This window comes from Gracilinanus agilis, chromosome 2, assembly GCF_016433145.1.
Source record: "Gracilinanus agilis isolate LMUSP501 chromosome 2, AgileGrace, whole genome shotgun sequence".
NCBI lineage: Eukaryota > Metazoa > Chordata > Mammalia > Didelphimorphia > Didelphidae > Gracilinanus > Gracilinanus agilis.
In genome coordinates this window covers 567457166-567477559 of record NC_058131.1, presented here as the reverse complement: position 1 = coordinate 567477559, position 20394 = coordinate 567457166, and the positions used below count along the sequence as shown (strand labels likewise).

At 33.8% G+C, this 20394-nt stretch overlaps 1 protein-coding gene across 1 annotated transcript in view; it reads left to right on the top strand.

Annotated features, from left to right (window-relative positions):
- The window catches only part of KIF23 (kinesin family member 23), a 31195-nt gene extending 14923 nt beyond the window's left edge, over positions 1-16272 (top strand). The window contains 8 exon segments of the mRNA XM_044662396.1: positions 2238-2395; positions 3774-3947; positions 4248-4427; positions 4881-5192; positions 9514-9596; positions 9786-9864; positions 13601-13671; positions 16102-16272. Coding sequence (XP_044518331.1) covers positions 2238-2395; positions 3774-3947; positions 4248-4427; positions 4881-5192; positions 9514-9596; positions 9786-9864; positions 13601-13671; positions 16102-16117 — 1073 coding nt within the window. The 3' untranslated portion in view covers positions 16118-16272.
- Positions 16273-20394: the final 4122 nt, after the last annotated feature.

Sequence of the window (20394 nt, the reverse complement as noted above, 5' to 3'; positions counted from 1 at the left end):
AAGAAGAAAACCCTCTTAAGATGGTTTAGAGTTCTTACTTCCCTAACCACCAGAGAACAAGGAGTCTGTCTTCACCAGAAGGCAGAGAGTAATTCCCAGAAGACCGTGACCAACTGTCAGAAATTTGTCTGCTTCCCTCCTTCCAAGTTCTCATCTCCTGCACAGAACTCTGTCTTGCCTGCAGTCCCAGAGACACTTTCTTAAAATTCCTTACCTCAATCAATACTTAATATATTTCTTATTTCATTCCTACATGTCTTCTACACAAAAATTGGCAATGTATTAATTGTGGCATAAAAACCTTTTAACCAAATACAGAAAAGCTGAAATATTAAGTGTATCCCTTTTAGATTATAATGAAATAGAAATTACAATCAATAAAGGACCTTGGAAAGAGATTATAGATTAAAAATTGGAAACTAAACTAATCCTAAAGAATGAGTGGGTCAAAGAACAAATCATAGAAGCAAAAATTTCATTAAGAAAAAAGACAACAATGAGGCATCATGTTAAATTATGGGATGCAACCAAAGTGAAAGGTAAAGGAAAATTTATCCCTCTAAATGCTTGTATAATTAAAGAGCAGATGCAAGTTTTGGGGATAAAAACTCACTATTTGACAAAAACTCCTGGGAAAATTGGAAAACAGTTTGGCAAAAACTAAGTATAGACCTATATCACAAACCTTACACCAAGATAAGGTTAAAATGTATTCATTCTTTAGACATAAAGAGTGATACCATCAGTAAATTAAAGGAGCATAGTACCTGTTAGATCTGTGGATAAAGGTAAAATTTATGACCAAAGAAGATAGAGAGCCTTACGAGATGTAAAATGGATAGTTTTGATTATATTAAAAAGTTTATGCACAAACAAAACCAGTGTAGCCAAGATTAAAAAAAGGGAAAGTGCTAATGCTAGCTATTGCTATTTATTATTTGCATAAGTGAGGGACTATGGGTATAGGATATTACATTTACTGCCAATCTCAGTTGATTAGTAGATCTATCTATAGAAATATTTATATCAGCTCTTTTTGTGGTAGCAAAGATTTGGAAATTGAAAGGACGGTCATTAATTAGGGAAAGACTTACATGAACTTATGGAAAGTAAAATGAGCAGAACTAGGAAAAAATAGTAACAATGTTGGATGATGTTCAAGTGTGAATGATTTAGTGATTCTCAGCAATACAGTAAACTAAGACAGTTTCAAAGGACTCATGATGAAAAATGCTGTTCACCTCTAGAGAAAGATTTGGAATCAGAATACAAATAGAAATGTACTATTTCACTGTCTTTTTTCTTGTCTGTATTTTCTTTCACAGCATTTCTAATATGGAAATGTTTTGCATAATTGCATATCTATAACCTATATCAAATTGCTAACTATCTGAGGGATGGGAAGAAGAGGGAGGAAGAGAATTTGGAACTCAGTTTTAAAAATTTAATGTTAAAATTTGCTTTTACCTGCAATCAGGTAACAGACAAAATATCTAAAAACGGAAAAGTGTGGTATGAATGTTACCTCTTACTAGTTTTTATTTGCAAAAGTGAGGCACTATGAGTATAGAATATTAAATGTACTGCTAGTCTCAGTTGAATTGTTGATTAGTTTTGTGGAACTGCTTCCCTCCCCCTACCTTCTTATTTCTTTATTTTTATTCTTTATTATACAGAATGACTCTTTGGTGAGGGAAGGGAGAAAGATATATTTGGAAATGAAGGTGATAAAAATTATCAATAAAAATGTAAATATACCCTCAAAAAAGGAAATGCCTTTTGAAGAACAGGAAAATTCAGAATGAAACAATATAATCACAGTAGTATTTTAGAAGAAGGCCCCAAAGGAAACAAAAGTCATTTATGTTCATATTATTTGCAGTATTGATTCTTTTGTTTATGTTAGTCCTGATGATCTGAGTGATGTTCTGGGGCCACTGGATTATTCAAAAGGGGATGGTTTGTTTATAGTAGACTTTAGAAAAATTAGATCTAGAAATCATTTTTTTTCTCTTGAAAGTGTTATTCTAGGGATCATGTTCTAGAGGTTAACTTTCAAAGGCTACATTTTCAAAGCATATTATAATTTAGAATTTCAAGGCTTTTTCTTGAATTTCTGCCTGAATTTTTATATTAGTTTATAACTATTGTTAGAGACAAATATTCAGTCTTAACTGAACAAAGTTGAAATATTTGAATATTGGAATAAAAATGATCCTTATACTTTTCTGTTACAGTGGTTGCTTTTAGAGCTATGCTGCAAGAATTTGATAATGCGGTTTCAAATAAGGAAAATTATATTCATGGAAAACTAAGTGAAAAAGAAAAAGTGATCTCAGGACAGAAAGCAGAAATAGAACGACTGGAAAAGAAAACTAAAACTTTGGAATATAAGGTTTGCTGTGGATTACTTGATTGTATTGGAATTGAAGTTGGGGATGGATTGTGTCTAGACCTATCAATTTTATTAGTATACAGAATTTTAGTGGGAGACCTCAATCAATGAAAATTAGTAATTCTGAAATTTTTATCCTTTTAGAGAATTGCCTGGGCATCCTGATATGTTAATTGATTTGTCCCCCAGTTACATAACCATTGTGCATATGTTAGGAATAGAATTTAAACCTAGATTTTATTGACTATCAGGCTAGGCTTATAATGTACTGAAATTATAGGCACATCAGAAACAATGGTTAGTGTATGGATGAAAGGAATTCCTAATTGAGGAGCTCTTTTCCAGCCATAAATTCTGTGATCCTGTATATTGTTTTCTCATATTTTTCTCTGTATAAAGTAGAAGAGAAATAAAGAAAACAAAAAAATAGCTTGAAACAATTTGAGGGAGAACAAAGGCATCATGAAAGATGATTGAAAGAGCATGAATCCCAAGACCTGGGTCCAATCACTGACTGGTACTTTTAGCATTCTGACAGTGGGTGAGGGTTTTCAGAAATTAGTTTCCTTCTCTATAAAATAAAGATGATAATACTCAAGCTACTTAGCTTAGCTTAGGAGGTGGTTTTGAACAAAATACTTTTCAAACCTTTATGGTGAGCTGCTATTATTTTTTTATACAGTTAATATTTTGAATCAACAATAGGACTTTTTTTTAAAATTTTAAACCCTTAACTTCTGTGTATTGACTTATAGGTGGAAGATTGGTAAGGGTAGGAAATGGGGCTCAAGTGACTTGCCCAGGGTCACACAGCTGGGAAGTGTCTGAGGCCGGATTTGAACCTAGGACCTCCTGTCTCTAGGCCTGGCTCTCAATCCACTGAGCTACCCAGCTGCCCCCTACAATAGGACTTTTAAAGAAAGCCAGCCACTAGCTGAAATATTCATCTTGCAAAATATAATTATTCCTCTCAGTTAGTTGTGAGCCAGCCTCAGAGGTGTGTTTTCTTTCTCAGGTCTTATGCATGTTTCTTATGCGTGTTTCATACCTTCCAAAAGAAGAGCTCTATCATAATAAAGCATTTCTGTACCATTCTAAGAGTAGCTTCCAAAGTTATCATTGTAGGCTTCTGGATTAGGGGAAATGCAGCTCTCTCCTAAAAGCAAGTAGCTTGACCAAGAGAGGAGGAATTTGCTTGCTTTCTCATTTTCAGGCCTGGATAGATAAAATGAACATGTTAAATTAATGTTTAAAGGGGATAGAGTAACTTGCCTGGCTTTTCTTCAATTTTCCAGGGGGAAAATTTTAATTTGGGGAGAAAAAGTTTATATTGTTTATATTCCAAACATAAGTGAAGAACAATAATCTGCTTTTCCAGATTGAAATTTTAGAGAAAACTACTACAATCTATGAGGAAGATAAACGCAATCTACAACAGGAACTTGAAAGCCAGAACCAAAAACTTCAGCGCCAATTTTCTGACAAACGTAGACTGGAAGCAAGGCTGCAAGGCATGGTGACAGAGACTACCATGAAGTGGGAAAAAGAATGTGTGCGTAGGAGGCTTCATTTTCAAAATTTTGTAAATTAATTTTGCAGATAGTTGTTTAGTTTTAAATTATATTATATTTGGGTAGAATTAGATTGTAATGGCAAGCAGTATTGAGAACCAAAGTCAATTTTTTTCTTATCTCAATCATACTACTACAAATACACAGTCATTAACAAATTATGACAAGATGACAGCTATAGGCATGGTTAATTGCTTGGAAAAAGTCATCTTTATTATATTGATGGGGAATAGCAGTTTAATTTCTGGTATTTTATTAAATCTGCATTGATAATCTTATAGGAACGTCGTGTGGCTGCCAAACAGCTAGAGATGCAGAATAAACTCTGGGTCAAAGATGAAAAACTGAAGCAACTTAAGGCTATTGTTACCGAACCAAAGAATGATAAACCAGAGAGACCATCACGGGAACGAGATCGAGAAAAAGTTTCTCAAAGATCAGTTTCTCCATCTCCAATACCTGTAGGTTGTTAGTATTTTGATAATAATACCAATATAATTTTGTAGTTCTATTGTTTGATCTGGCTTTTTATTAGAATGTTATTTTTTTTCCTACTTCCCTCCCTTAAGGAATAACTTACTAACATTACCAAATTATTTGCATTTTTTTTCTTTTGGATACAGACCTATGAGGAAACTCCCTCTATTGATGTAGATTGACAATTTAGCTTTAATTATGGGATACTATGTCACATTGCTAGTATATGTCAAAGGCAGTTGTTGCCTATTCCAAGACTGGCTTTCTTCTCTGCCTCTTAAACTCTCAAGGTTTTCTTTAAAAATTAGAAACAAGTGTACTAAAACATTAACATTAAGTATCACATTTAGAAAATGTATAGAATAATATAGTATTTGTTAGTTCATTGAATTTTATTTAATCCATTGTGCTCATTAATTTTTCTTCAATTTTTTTAGCTTTCTACTAACTATATTGCTCAGATTTCCAACGGCCAGCAACTCATGAGCCAGCCACAACTCCATAGGCGCTCTAATTCTTGCAGCAGTATTTCTGTAGCTTCCTGTGTTTCGGAATGGGAGCAGAAAATTCCTCCATACAACACACCTCAAAATGTCACATCTCTCGCAAGGCGTAGGCAACAGGAGCCAGGACAAAATAAAAATTGTATCGTATCAGACAGAAGGCGAGGGATATACTGGCCTGGAGGCAGGGAGGTGGTTCCCTCATATAGAAATGAGATAGCAATAGAAGAGGAGCAGTGCTGCAGGGTTAGTGCCAATATTTTAAAGTATTGTAGCTGTAGTTTTTTTTTTTCTTTTAATTTGATCTAGAACAGGGGTTCTTAACCTTTTTTGTGTTACGGACTTCTTTGGCTTTCTGGTGAAGCCTGTGGACAAGAGGTTTCAGAATAATATTTCCATATGCACAAAAAAAATTATATAAGATTACAGTTATATTGGAATAAAGATATAATTTTTTTGTTCTCCAGGTTCATTCCAGGTTAAGAACCCCTGATTTAGGAGATTATTGTTTAAGCCTAGAATTATAATAATGTAAACAAGGTCAAATCTCTGCTTTTAATTTTGATGCTACTCATTCATATTACTTTAAAATTATGATACACCTTCATTAAACCTAAAGAAATACTTCTCTCAGTTTGGATTTCTTATGCATCAGGAATCTATGACCACTGTTTATATTGGTGTCCCATACTTTTTTGAACTATTATGATAAAGCCATCTAATGAACATCACACAAACTGTGATTATAAATGTTGGGAACAAAGTTTCCACTGGAGTTTTCTTCTCCACGTATAGTGTTCCCCATTTCTCTCCTCAGCTCTCCCTCCTCCTTTCCCCTTCAAAGACAAAAACCTTTTTACCAGAGATGATGGGAATGTATTGGTTGGTATTGTACTTTTGAATGATAATAGATCAATTATAATCTATTATGACTTTTCCTAAGAAAATTAATATACATTGTATGCATGAGAATGATTTAGCTTTTTTCTTTTTGCTCATAATTAGGATTAAGGCAAAAAAAATGTTTTTTTAACTGAAATGGATTTATTCTACATTTACTCATTTAATCTTTAAAATTAGTAAAATCTTTATTTAATAGTTATACTAAACTCCTGAATGTTAATGAAAGGTAGACATTTTAGCTTTTGATTCTTTTAAAAAATGTTTACAAAGCAATTGATTTGTTAGTGTATTGAGAATATTCATTTTAAAAAATTTTGCCTTGATCCTTATTTTTCATTGCAAAGGTTGGTATTTGGTCTTTTTCTGATTTACTTCAGTGAATCCTCTTAAAATTCTAAAACTACTTGCAAGGACTTGATTATGGCTGTTCAATATTTATAAATAATGTATAGTCTGTTGAAACAAGTTGGCTGGGAGATATTTAAGAGGATGTGTTGAATCTTTATATTTTCCTTACTGAAACCAGAATCTTAAAGATTTAGAAGTGCAGCAGAATAGTTACTATAAGGCTGTTATGTGGATCTTGGATTTTTAGGCAGGATTTGCATCTTTAAGTCAAATGAATTTTTATTCAAACTGTGAGGAAAAAATTTACATTTTTTAACTACCTAACATAAAGTAGATTGTAAAGACTATTGCTTCCAGAAGCTATTTAGAAATATATTTGTTTGCAGCATTTGTTTTGGGAATCTTTTCTTCCCTCTACTTTTCAAGATAATTTGAGTATTCATTCTATTACTACATATACCTCTATTTTTAGTACTTTAGTTATTTCTTCATGATTTTCACTTTTTTCCTCTTTTTGAGCCAAATATTGTATCCTTGTCTTAGTGACTTTTCTCAAGGGTTGAGAAGGGAAAGTGAAGATAAGTTATGAGCTTTAGTTTACATATGTTATAATTTACTCTCAGGACTTGATTTTTTATTTCTGTATAGCTGGAAATGTAAAGGATGATCTTTAGAACTCTCCAGATTAATGTTTTTGAAAAGGATAGCTCTCTTATGTATATCTGTTTTTGGTAACCCATCTAAGCAATAGCCACGCATAGATTTGTCTTTGTTGCTTAGTAGATGATGGATTATTTTCTTCTAGAGATGAGTTTTTAGTTCTAGCTTTTGTTGTGGCATGAATCTTCATCAATAGATGTAAAATCCTATAATTAGACAAATTTTTTCTAATTTGGTAACCATGTCAGGGTGAATTTGTAGTGAGCCAAATCATATCAGGATGTGTTGTTTAGGAATTTTAAGTTCTCTATATATATTCTTATTGACTAAATGGTCATAGGTGAACTTGATTTCAAAGTGTATTGAAAACATTTAAACTTCTAAAAATTGAATTGCAGTCTTTCTGTAGAGAACATCTTTGATCAGTCCTTATTAGGTTGAGTGACCTAAGAATTCAGAAATGAGACCACAGAAAGTATACAAACTGTGTGTGTATGCATACACACCCTATATGATGGTGATGATATAGCCTATTCGCATGTGTCTTGCCCATGTTCCCACTTGGAAATTCATGAAGTAATTTTCACATTTGGTTTGTGGAATAAATGGATTGTTGTATAGGGAGAAATCATTTAATATATCTGGCTAAGACATTTATCTTAGTGTTTTGTCTGTTTAAATTTGACCAAAACTGTTCAAATTTGTTTCATTCGGTTTGAGTGTGGTCATTTTATATTAATTATTTTGATTTTAATTTCAGTTTCTAAACTATTTTTAAATTTTAGGGCTTGTAATTAGTTTCTTTGTCCTGTTTGCTTTGAGGAAAGCCTTTTATAAGTTAAAGACTCCTATGTGAATGGCTTGAAGTATGCTAGTATGCAGGATAAAAGCTAATATATCTATGGAAAATGAATCATTTTGAAATGAAGAAAAGCCTAACTAATTAGTAATTACATAGAATTCTTTCTCTTATTTAGTTGATGAAATTGAAGTTCACTGGTAGAATATGTTGTATTAATTTAAACAAATTTTTTAAACTTAATTTTTATCTAAAATCAGAACATATTTAAAATTAGTTGAGTAGCACTTTGGGCTTTAAATGATTTTGAGCTTTGATTTGATATTGTGTCTTCAGTTACTAAACCTAGCCTGCTGCACTTCTAATAATACTCTTAATGAAATTAATTCTGGGTTATGCTTGTTTCTTGATTCCTCTTTCAATCGGATCAGAATGCACCACCAATTCGTATCCGACACAGACGATCACGCTCTGCAGGGGACAGATGGGTAGATCATAAGCCTGCCTCTAATGTGCAAACTGAAACAGTCATGCAGCCACATGTCCCCCATGCCATCACAGTAGCTGTTGCAAATGAAAAGGCACTAGCTAAGTGTGAGAAGTACATGCTGACCCACCAGGAACTAGCCTCCGATGGGGAGATTGAAACTAAACTAATTAAGGTAAAAAACAATTTACACAAGGGGAGAATTATTTTTTAAAAAATTGCAAACCCCTCCCCCTCTTTTTCCTGTTATTGCTTTGACACATAAACACTGTGATCTAAATAAGGGGAATATTTGACTTCAGTGTATTGATTTTGCTGATGCATGTCAAAGCACTATATCTGCTATTTTCCTCTACATTGACTTAGTCAATCCTTATTTTCTGTCTTAGAATTGTTACTGAATGTTGGTTTCTAGGTAGAAGAGCAATAAGCTCTAGACCAAGGTTTGTGAAAACATGGCACAAGTGCAGAGTTGGCACTCGGAGAGCTGCTCCTTCCGGTGCCTGAGGACATTTTTTGCATGCTCTCCTTTAGCTCTTTCCTGGGGCTCACAAACAGCTTGAATTTGTCCTCTGGGCACTCAAATTCCTTAAAGGTTCACCAACCTTGGTCTAGACAAATGAGATCAAGGATTTGCCCAGGATCATATAGATAGGAAGCTAATAAGGTCACATTTGAACCCAGGGCCTCCCATCTCCAGGCCTGGCTTTTTATCTACTCAGCCACCTAGTTGTCCTGATTCTTTTAATTTTTATTTTTCACTCTAATTGCTGCTATTTGATTTTAGTTTCCACTTTCAGTGGGGGGAACCACTACAACAGTTTTCTTCTGCCTGTTTTCTTACTCTGCAAATTTGAGATAAAAGACACTTATAAAACTTAATGTTGGTAATTCTTTTGGTTGCTAATTTAAACTTTTCCAAATATTATGTCAGAAATGTCTTATTTTTTCTTTGCTTGTTGAAGAATTCACATTAGTTACAGCTATAAAACCAGCTGTAATATAATTTAATATGGTTACCACATCTAGAGAATGAAATAAAATTATATTTAAACTTGAACCCCTTAACATTTTTGCTGAATCTTAGCTTTGTTTAGCTTATTAATTTAAATGTAGTATGGTGTATGGGTTTAATGGAGAAATTGTGAGGAGTGAATCTAGTACTTTAAGGTTGAAGTATCTTATATAGTCACTCAAATCTCTTGAAATCTTTGGATTCACAGGTATTCTGGATATTATTTTATTTTGTGGGTGGGAGTTTGAATGAAGTAGGACCATAGTGAAAATAGACAACTTGAAATGATGTAGCAAATGTGAATGTGCTAACTCAATTTCAGTTTGTCACAATCATCTTTTCTTTTTTGTTTTAGGGTGATGTTTTTAAAACAAGAGGTGGTGGGCAATCTGTCCAATTCACAGATATTGAGACTTTAAAGCAAGAATCCCCAACCGGGTAAGTTGGTAGCCACCAGAGATGCTACTTGGAAGAAGTGCTCTTTTCTTAGCACCAATTTTATAAGGATGGAACATATTGTCAAATAATTTTGTGAAGCTTTAGAGACATTTATTTTCTAATATTCATGTTATTTTGAGATGTTAACAGTGATTCTTGCCTTTTTTTTTTAAACATTCTTCCTTGTAGCCGGAAACGAAGATCTTCCAACACTACCACAGCTCAAGAAGTTGTGACAGAGCCTGAGTGGACAGATGTAGAAACTCGGGTAAGCTTAAATAACCAGTACTGAAATATTTTAATAGTAATTTTGGCATTGTTAATCAGGAGACAGCAAAAAAATTTTTTAATTTAAAAAAAAAGTAATTAAAAGCTTCTGATCTTAAATTGTGCAAAGAAAAGTGCTGTATCAATGTTAACTCTTGTTATTATTTGAAAATGAGGGATTATGTATATAGAATATTACATGTACTGCTAGTTTCAGTTGAATTGTTTTGTTTTGCTGAACTGTTTCCCTACCCCCCTCTTAATTCTTTATTTTTTATTCTTTATTGTAAAGAATGGTTCTTTGGTGTGAGGGAAGGGGAAAAGATATATTTGGAAAGGAAGGTGATATAAAATAAGATATCAATAAAAAATGTAAAATACCCTCAAAAAACAAGTATGTCTTGTGAAGAATAAGAAAATTCAGAAAGATACAATATAATCACAGTAGCATTTTAGAAGAAGGTAAATATTAAATTATTAAATAATCTGAAGTGTGATAGCATGCCACCTATGTAGTTCGTATAAGGTAGATGTCAAATTTTAAAAAATATTTTATATTGACTCTGATATAAATGAATCTCATCAGACCTTGTATAGCTCTTGTATTCTGTGTACAGGACACTAAGATGGCTTCTAGAATGGAATAAGGAGAAATTAACCTAAGAGAAATGGTAATCTTCCCCAAAGTAACCCCTTCCCAAGAGAGGATTTGTAAATGTGTTGCTTTTGGTAGCATGTAGAAGTGCTATACCTGGCATTAAGGAATCCTATATTTTGGTTCTAGGTATTCTTACCTCAGGCAAATTGTTTAATTTATTGGGGTCTCAGCTTCTTTATCTGTTACATGAGAGTGTTAGACAGGATCATCTTTAAAGAGCTGTTCTTTCCCAGGAGTTTTACCAAACTCTTTTTATGAAACAAATATGATGTTAATACCTAAACTGAGAAGAGCAAAAAAAAAGAGAAAGAAAATTGTAGACCAATTTCATTAAATGAATATGGCTGCAAAAGTCCTAAATAAAATACTAGCTAGGAAACTACAACAATATATCACAAAGATTATAATTATACATTGTTAATAAACAGGATTTATACTAGGAATGTAGGGATGTTTTAATATAAGGAAAATTATCAGCATAATTGGTTATATTAATAACAAAAGTAATAAAAACTATATCATTATATCAGTAGATGCAGAAAAAGCCTTTGCACAAAATATACTTATTACTGTTAAAAACACTTGAAAGCATAGGTACAAATGGATTTTTTCTTAAAATGATACAAAGCATCTACCTAAAAACTATCAGTAAGTATTATTTGTAATGAGGATAAATTTGAAGCCTTCCTGATAAGATTAGGAGTGAAATAAGGGTGCCCATTATCACCAATATTATTTAACATAGTATGTGAGCAATAACAGTAAGAGAAGAGAAAGAAGCTGAAGTGATCAGAATGGGCAAAGAGGTAATAAAACTTTCTGCAGGTGACATGATAGCATATATGAAAAATTCTAGAGCTTTTAAAAAAAATTTGTTGAAACTATTAGTAATTTTAGCAAAATTGCAATATATAAACTCGCACAAATCATCATTATTTTTATACATTACTAACAAAGTCCTGCAAGAAGAGATAGAGATACTCCATTTAAAATAACCAAAGATAGAGGGCAACTGGGTAGCTCAATGGAGTGAGAGTCAGGCCTAGAGACAGGAGGTCCTAGGTTCAAACCCGGCCTCAGCCACTTCCCAGCTGTGTGACCCTGGGCAAGTCCCCATTGCCCACCCTTACCAATTTTCCACCTATGAGACAATACACCGAAGTACAAGGGTTTAAAAAAAAACAAAAACAAAAAATAAAATAAAATAACCAAAGATAAAATAAAATGCCTGGGAATACATTTGCCAAAATCCCAGGAACTATGAAAATATAATTATAAAACACTTTTTATACAAATAAAGTCAGGTCTAAGTAACTGGAGAAATATTGTTTTTAAGGATGGGCAGAACCAATATAATTAAAATGACAATCCTACCTAAATTAAATTATTTTGTTGAGCTAGAAAAAAATCACACAATTTATTTGGGAGAACAAATGATGAAGACTTAACAAAATAATTAAAAATGTAAAGGAAAGATGACTAGATTTTAAATTTTATTATAAAAGCAGTAATTATCAAAACTATCTATTACTGGCTAAGAAGTGGGTAGATCAGTGGAACAGGACAGACATACAACAAATAGTAATAAAAGGTTATAGTAACCTTGTATTAGACAAAAGCATATATTTAGCTCTTGGGGATAAGAAATCACTGTTTGGTAACTGGAAAGTACTTTAGAAGAAACTAGGTATAGACCAATATCTTATACCATTCACTAAGATAAGATCAAAATGGATATATGATGTAGACAAAAGTTAATATAAGTAAATTAGAAGAACAGGGAACATATTACCCATCAGATTTATGGATAGAATGATTTATGAATCAATAAGAGATAATTATGAGATATAAGATGGATAATTTTGAGTACATTAAATTGAAAATTTTTTTTATAAATAAAACCAATATTCCCAAGGTTAGAAGGAAAGCATAAAATTGGAGGGGAAATTTTATATATACATTTATATATTTTTTATATATGAGACCTCATATATGTCATATATGAGACCTATGAGACCTCTCAGGTCTCATATATAAAATATATAGAGAACATTTTAACATTTATATGAATTAGAGCCATCTCTCAATTGATAAATGGGTAAAAGATATGATCAGATGATGAAATCAAAGCCATATATAGGTATATGGAAAAAATGCTCTAAATCACTGCAGATTAGAGAAATATAAATGAAAATAATTCAGATATCACGCCCATCAAATTGGCTAAAATGACTAGGGAGGAGGCTGACAAATGATAAAAGGAATGTGATACAATGGGGACACTAATACACAGCCGGTGGAACTGTGAACTGATCCAATCATTTTGGTGAGCAATTTGGTATTGTACTTAGAGATTATAATTATAGAACTGTTAATATCTTAAACCCAGCAATACCTTTGCTACATCTGTTTTCCAAGGAGATCAGGGAAAAAGAAGAATCTGTCTCAAAATATTTATAGCTACTTTCTCTGTGCTGGTAAAGAATTGGAAACTGAGGGGAATGCCCATCAACTGTGGAATGGCTAAACAAATTATGGTATACAATTGGGATGGAATAGTATTACACAATGAGAAACAGTGAGTATGCTAATTAAAAAAACAACATGGCAAGAATTATATGGGATAATGAACAGCAAAATGAGTAGTATCAACAGAACATTATATAAAGCTACAGATTTAATACTTGAAGAATAACTTGTGAATGTTATCTCTAGAGAAACAACTGAAAAATGGAAACATGAAAGACATAAATCTCCATATACACATCTGTCTCCTGGATGATGCCTTCTATGATGGGGGAGAGTAATAAGGAAGGGATTGAGATACTTATAAATTCCATTTAAAAAAACAAAGTTGTTCTTTCCTGCTCTAAAATTCTATGACTTAGTGCTTGTGACTTGTATCAGAAATAAATTGCAAATAATTTTTCATGGCTGCCTCTTAACTAAATGTCATATTGCTTGGAAGTGTTCAAAATGTTTTTTGCTTGATTCTAGCATTTACATGGAAAAAAAATTTATAGTCATTTGTGATAACTGACTAATGGAAACTTTTAACTTCTATTGTTTTTCATATTAGTGTTCTGTAGCTGTGGAAATGAGAGCAGGATCTCAACTTGGACCTGGATATCAGCATCATGCACAACCCAAGTAAGTTATTTTAAAACTTAATTGACAAGCTTTCTGAATTTCTTATTTGGTTTTACAAAAGCACAGTGAAAATGATTATTTGGGTTCTGGTTAGTTCCTTAGAGGGCAGTTTGTGGCTCAGTGGGTAGAATGCTGGGCTTGGAGGCAGGCAAGATAGACTCATCTTCCTGAGTTCAACTCTGGCCTTAAAAATTACTAGCTGTTTGACCCTGGGCAAGTCGTTTTACCTTGTTGGCCTTAGTTTCCTCATCTATCAAATGAGCTAGAAAAGGAAGTGGCAAACCACTCTTAACTTTTGTCAAGAAAGCTCAAAATGGAGTCGCTAAGAGTCAGACCTGACTGAACAATAAGTTTCATAGGAACAAATTTTGAATGATGAATAATAATGTTGCAGTAGGGTTTTATAATTTTAGTGAGATTTTGTAAGACGTTAAGTGTTATTACTGCAATACTTGTTGGGCAAACTTTATATTTGTTAAAATACAGGGTGTCCTATATAAATGGAACCATGTGAAATAAATAATATTTTAAATATATTTTTTATTTCAGGATTTATTGAAAGAATAGAAATGTGCAAGAATAGAAATGCTTTCGTTTATGTGAGACACCCTGCATAGTATGTAATTGTGAGTGAAATAAGCCAAATATAGTTTAATGTAATGAAAGTTGACTACTATTATACTTATAGTACATATTTCTTCAGCTTAGAAGTGACTTTTTGAATGCTACACTAAAGTTCCTTGATAAGCATGGGGTAATGGAAAGAGTACTGTGTGAGGAGTTTGAGGCTCTGGGTTCTAGTCCTGAGTCTGGAACTCTTAGCAGAGGTCATTCTGAAGATTACCAGAAATGATGACTTCTGGCATAATGGTGATAATGGGATGAATTAAATCATTTAAAAGAGAATGGAGAAAGGAAAGGAACCTTAGGTGTGCCTATATGTAGGGGCCAGAAAGAGGATGAGGATTCAAAAAGAGCCCGAGTAATAGTAATTAGGAAAGTCAACAGAGAACTATGAGTATGGTGTCAGGAAAGCTAAATATATTTGGTATAATATAACTAGAAGGGAGAATAGGATGGGAATTAATAGTGTAGAATTTGGCAAATAATTTTCACAAGAACCCATAAGCCAGATAGGATCAATATTACTATCCTTATTTTACCTTGAATAAAACAGACTCAGTGATTTGGTTGAGGTCAAACAGTAGTTATTCTTTTGGATTCCAAACTAGATTTCTTTGGCATTCCTAATGCAGTGGTCTTTCCACTTCACAGAGCTACCACTGTCTAGTCTTATTGCAGTATTAGAAGTTTCATCGTCAAAACTTAATCCTAAGATTTAGACTTTAGATATGCTAAAAAAAAATGTTAAGATATATGATATGGTTTTTGAGTTTACATATATTTATTTGAGTTTACATATACTATCTATCTGGATGAGATATAGCTATATCTTTATTTCTAGATTGAGATCTCTCTCCCTTCCCCTCTCATTCTCTTTCATCTTCTCTCACCTTCCCTCCCTTCCTCTCCCTCTCTCTCATCTAGATATTTGTGTTGCTGTATTTGTCCACCTAGCTTTTCTTTCATCCTGGCCTGGAAGTGTGCATTAGCTTTCCCCTAAGTTGCTAAAACAAGTAAAGTGTGTTAGACCAAACATCACAATTGCTCTTCTTTTTCTGTGTGCTCTATTTTTTTAACCTTTACCTTCTATTTTAGACTTGATAGTAAATATCCATTCTAAGGCTGTAAAGGGAGGCAGTTGGGGGTAAGTGACTTGCTTAGGGTCACACATCTAGGAACTGTCTGAGACTTGATTGAGTCTAGGAGCCTCCTGTCTCCAGACCTGGCTCTCTATCCACTAAACCACCTAGCTGCCCTGTTTTCTAGTCCTTAACATAGCTAAGTACTTTGTTGCAGTATTTCCCAACCAATATGTGTTTTTTGACTTGGCCAGTTAATTATAGTCTCTCTAATATAGAGAGAATAACCGGAGTATATTCATGTCCAAGTGTTTTTTGCCCTTAGCAACTCTGCTTACTTTGAGCTTAACTTTGAGGTACTGTATATCTAATCTGAGACCCTCCTTCTGCTATGGTTTCATTTTTAGTGTTCTTTTTACCATTATCACAATCAAACAGCTTTTCCCTCTATCCCTTTTCCTCATCTGACAGTTTGTTGAGACTAATTTAGAAACTTTTAAGTGCCTTAGAATGAGCCCTGAGGACATCCTGCTTCCTTAGGTGCAGTAAAGGGTGGTAATATTTATAAATGTTGTTCATTTCATCAAGTATACAATAGAGGTATAAAAACAACCTTCTACCTAAATATACTAGTATGAGTATGTCGGTGCCTTTTTTTTTTTTTCAAAAATATTTAGCAGTTCGATTGTATAATTTCATTCAAACTAATGTTGCTCTTATTTTTCAGGCGCAGAAAGCCATGAGTTGAGCTTCCCTTGTGATAAAGGATTTTTTTCATGTTATTGATTTCTTTTGAATCAAACAGCTGTACTATTTTGTTAAAAAAATTTTTTTTTATTGCTTTAAAATTGCATACCTCATAGCTGTTGACTATGTTATACACTGGCAAAGAGCAACACATCCCCCCCTCATCCCCAAAGACATCTATTGTTCAAATTCTCCGTACACTTTGCTATTCTTATGAATTTCAGAAAAAGAACTCTTTTCCTTGTTTGTATATTGACTTTTGATTATGCTATTTTGTGTATATTTTCTGTATACTCTTATAGATAATCATGCAAGGCTTTGCCTTGGGGAAAGAGGGTGGTGTATTTGGTTCATGTGTTCTTTTATAGAGTGACTTTTTTTCCCATCTTGGGTGGGTCTCATGATTTTTAGATTGAAAATAAAACACATGCTGCTATTTATTTAGCTATAAATGCACTTTAGACATGTTTTGCTGACAGTTCAGACCGGACTTTCATAATAAAGTGAATTCAGTGATTGTCTCATCAGAATTCATATTAGAAAGTGAATTGTGTTGAATTTCAAATCCTATATACACATCAGTTTTCTGGAATCTGAGTATGACAAATGACTTACAATAAAAAAGCACTAAAAATATGAAGTTTATAATATGAAATACATATTTGGTTTTATATTGCAACTGTATTATAGAAATTAGAAAAAAAATTGTTGGGTGAGTATTTTAAGTGGAGCTACTCATTAAAAAACATAAACATATAAGAAATGTATCTTTGTGAACAATGTGCAAAATATAACTCACAAACACATTTTAAATATATTTTGTATCACCTTGTTTTTCTAAATGTATAATAAGAAATATACCTTATTTACTTTGCATAAATTTATATTACTTTTGAAAATTATTTTTGGCACACACAGGCTGTCATCATGTTAGTTGAAATGGGTTATTATAAACAAGTATATTCAAATAAATTTCTTGGACTCAAATAAGATATTTGTAAAGTATTTAGCACAGTGCCTGGCACAACATAAGTACTATATATAAATGCTTACAACTCCCTCCCCCATCACAATTGGAAGGGCTTCTGAGATTACCTAATTAATTCCATATACCTGAACTGGAATTCCTTCTATTATCCCTATTATTATTATATCATTTTATTTTTGGAAAGCTCATGATGTGAGGAAATTTTTCATTATATTGACCTGAAAACTGCCAGGGTAAAATGATTTGATAAATGCCAAGGGGACTATTCTTTTTTTGTGTGTGTTATAATTGAATTTTGTTCTATTGAATGATGTTTGGGCCTTGATAACTTTGTTATACAGAAATTCTCCATGGTAGTATTTATTGTAATGAAGACCGAGGCCTTGGGCTCAGGGCAATTGCTTACTAGATAGACTATGGACAAATTTCTTAGCTTATTAGAAAGTTTTTAGAAATTACCCCTGAGCTTCAGTTTCATCATATATAAAGTGAGGGCAATACTTGGACTACTATTTCTTACTATTTCTTTATCTTAGGCAATCCATAAGGAGACAACCCTCATTTTCTTAATTTATAAAATGCAGATTTTGGACTAGCTCTTTTATGGATATCTTTAGTGGTAGCATCTTATGTTCCTACTTGCTTCATAGTGCTTTTGTGGAAAATATATTTTGTAAATTTGTAAATATAATTTATCAATGGCAGTTTGCCCTTGTAACACTGAACCACATCCACTGAGTGATCTGATTGCCTAAAGGGATTAGTAACCTTTGACCCACAGGGCTTCTTTCCATTTACTTTATACTTGAGTAGACAGAATGCTTTTGTGAATTTTTGGAAAAAGCCTCCAGTTTTTGTGCCATCTGTTGCTTTCATTTTTATGACTGGCTTTAGAACTTAAAAACTTGACTTTATTCAATGTTATAGCAAAATTAAATCTATTAGAAATAGAATCTGACTGCCAGTCTAATATTTAGTAATATTTCTTGAGTTATATGCTAAAAGTAGTGTTCCTATATCTATGTAAAGCAGTGATTCCCAAAGTGGGCGCCACTGCCCCCGGTGGGTGCTGCAGTGATCCAGGGGAGTGGTGATGGCCACAGGTGCATTTATCTTTCCTATTAATTGCTATTAAAATTTAAAAAAAATTTCCCGGGGGTGGGGGTGGGGCAGCTGGATGGCTCAGTAGATTAAGAGCCAGGCCTAGAGACAGGAGGTCCTAGGTTCAAGTCTGGCCTCAGACACTTCCTAGCTGTGTGACCCTGGGCAAGTCACTTAACCCCCATTGCCTAGCCCTGTAACAAATAAAATTAATATAGAAGGATATATATAAAAGATATTAGGGTTTAAAAAATAAAAAAAAATTTCCAGTGGGGCTAAGTAATATTTTTTTCTGGAAAAGGGGTGGTAGGCCAAAAAAGTTTGGGAACCACTGATGTAAAGGCTCAAGAAGAGAGTCTCACATTCCTCTTATGGATAAGAAACCATGGAAGGACTCCTGGATGACTTGTGTGCAAAAAGGCTTGTCTAGGGCAACAAAAGATCTAACATTATCCCTTGTGTACTGTTACTGATGGGAAAACTCAACAAGGCATAGCACTATTCATCTGTGAAGGGTAATATTTTTGGTCTCTGTGAAATAGGTACTTCAATTGAAATATTGAAGCACTAGTGCAAGCGTTACCATTTCTAAATGGAGAAACTGACATTTGATGTTGGGCTTGGCACTTAAAAGTGGCCTAGTTTTAGGACTATAGTTTGATGGTATGACAAGAATTGTATTAGAATAATTAGATCTTGGGTTAGTGATACCATCTGAAAAGAGCTCAGGTACTCATGATCCAAAAGTCTTATTTCTGCCTTTTTCTTGTTTGTTCCAGGCTGATGATAAAAGAATGCAAGTAAGTTTAAAATTAATCCTGGTTAGAAGACAGGAAGTGACTAGAGCTGTGAAATAAGTGCCAATATTAATATGGTTTTGCCATGGATAATCCAGGCACTTGTAATTCAGTGTACATAATCTCTTGAATCAAATAAACCAGCTTTCTGAGAACATAGGGGCTTTTGTTGAAAGTACTCCAGCAAAGTGAAGCAAAATAAAATTTGATGGGGGGAGGTAGGGTTAAGTTTCCTCATTTGCTTTTATACCCCATCTCCCCCCAACTATTGCCCATTGAAACCTTTTTAGTCAGTTAAAAAAAAAGGCTGCTGAAAGATAGCTCTTCTGCTGTTTTCCTTTCACAGCAAATGTGATAGCGCTCATCACTTAACCTTTTGGTGTCCATAGCAGTTTCAGGACCATGTTGCAGGACAAATAAACTGATCTACATTTTAGAGGAAGTTTCCTTATGGGATGTTCCCTGTATGGATAAAATCACAAATCACGTCCAAAAGTGTTAGCCAGTGTGCTTAGGTATAGATTCCCAGCCCTTCGGCTTACATTCTCACAGAGACATCCGCGTTCACATCAAATGAAAATCCGGTGATCTGTGCATCTATGATTTTTATAACTAAGGAAACACTTTAACAATTGAATTGCCAAGGTCACTTGGAAAGCGAAGATTGAGCTCATTTATGTCTTCAGACCCCAGATTCAATGCTTTTTCCACACCATCTTGCTGTGAAAATGAAACTGCCCTTAAGGAGCTTATTAGTCTAACGGAGGTAGATATATAAACACGTATATCACGTCTATATATGTATGTATACACTCACATTAGGTAATTTGGGATGTGAAAGCGGTGTTCGAGTTGAACGCAGAAGTCGGGGTTTCAAAGAAGAGAATGGCCTGTGTTCCGCACAGGGGGAAGCAAGTAGGCGTTAGAGAATAAATGCAGGGATATTGATGCAGTTATTGACCTAGGCACCAGGTCCTGGGTAGTTGTGGGACGCCCCGGTAAGCGTTTTAGGTTAACGGGGTGTGTGTGAAGAGTGCATTGCGCCCAGATTGCTGGATGGTTTTGGTAATGCAACTCGGTTGATTTTGCATTGGCTGGCATGGTACAGTATGCTGTCATAAAACAGCCCATCTGACCTGTTTCCCCTCGGCAGTCAAAGAATTTCCTTTACGAATTCCAAACACACGCAAAACACAGGGATCAAACTACCCTTCCGTAAAAGTTTTCCTAGCGAGCAAAATGCATATAGCATGCGCAGAACGCAAGGAGGAAATGAAGGGTCCCACCACAGAATGGCTCCGTAGCTCTGGGTCAAAGCCCCGCCTATCTACTTCCGCTTGGCGCACATGCTGATTGGCTCAGCGGCTAGAATATAAGGCGCCGTGCG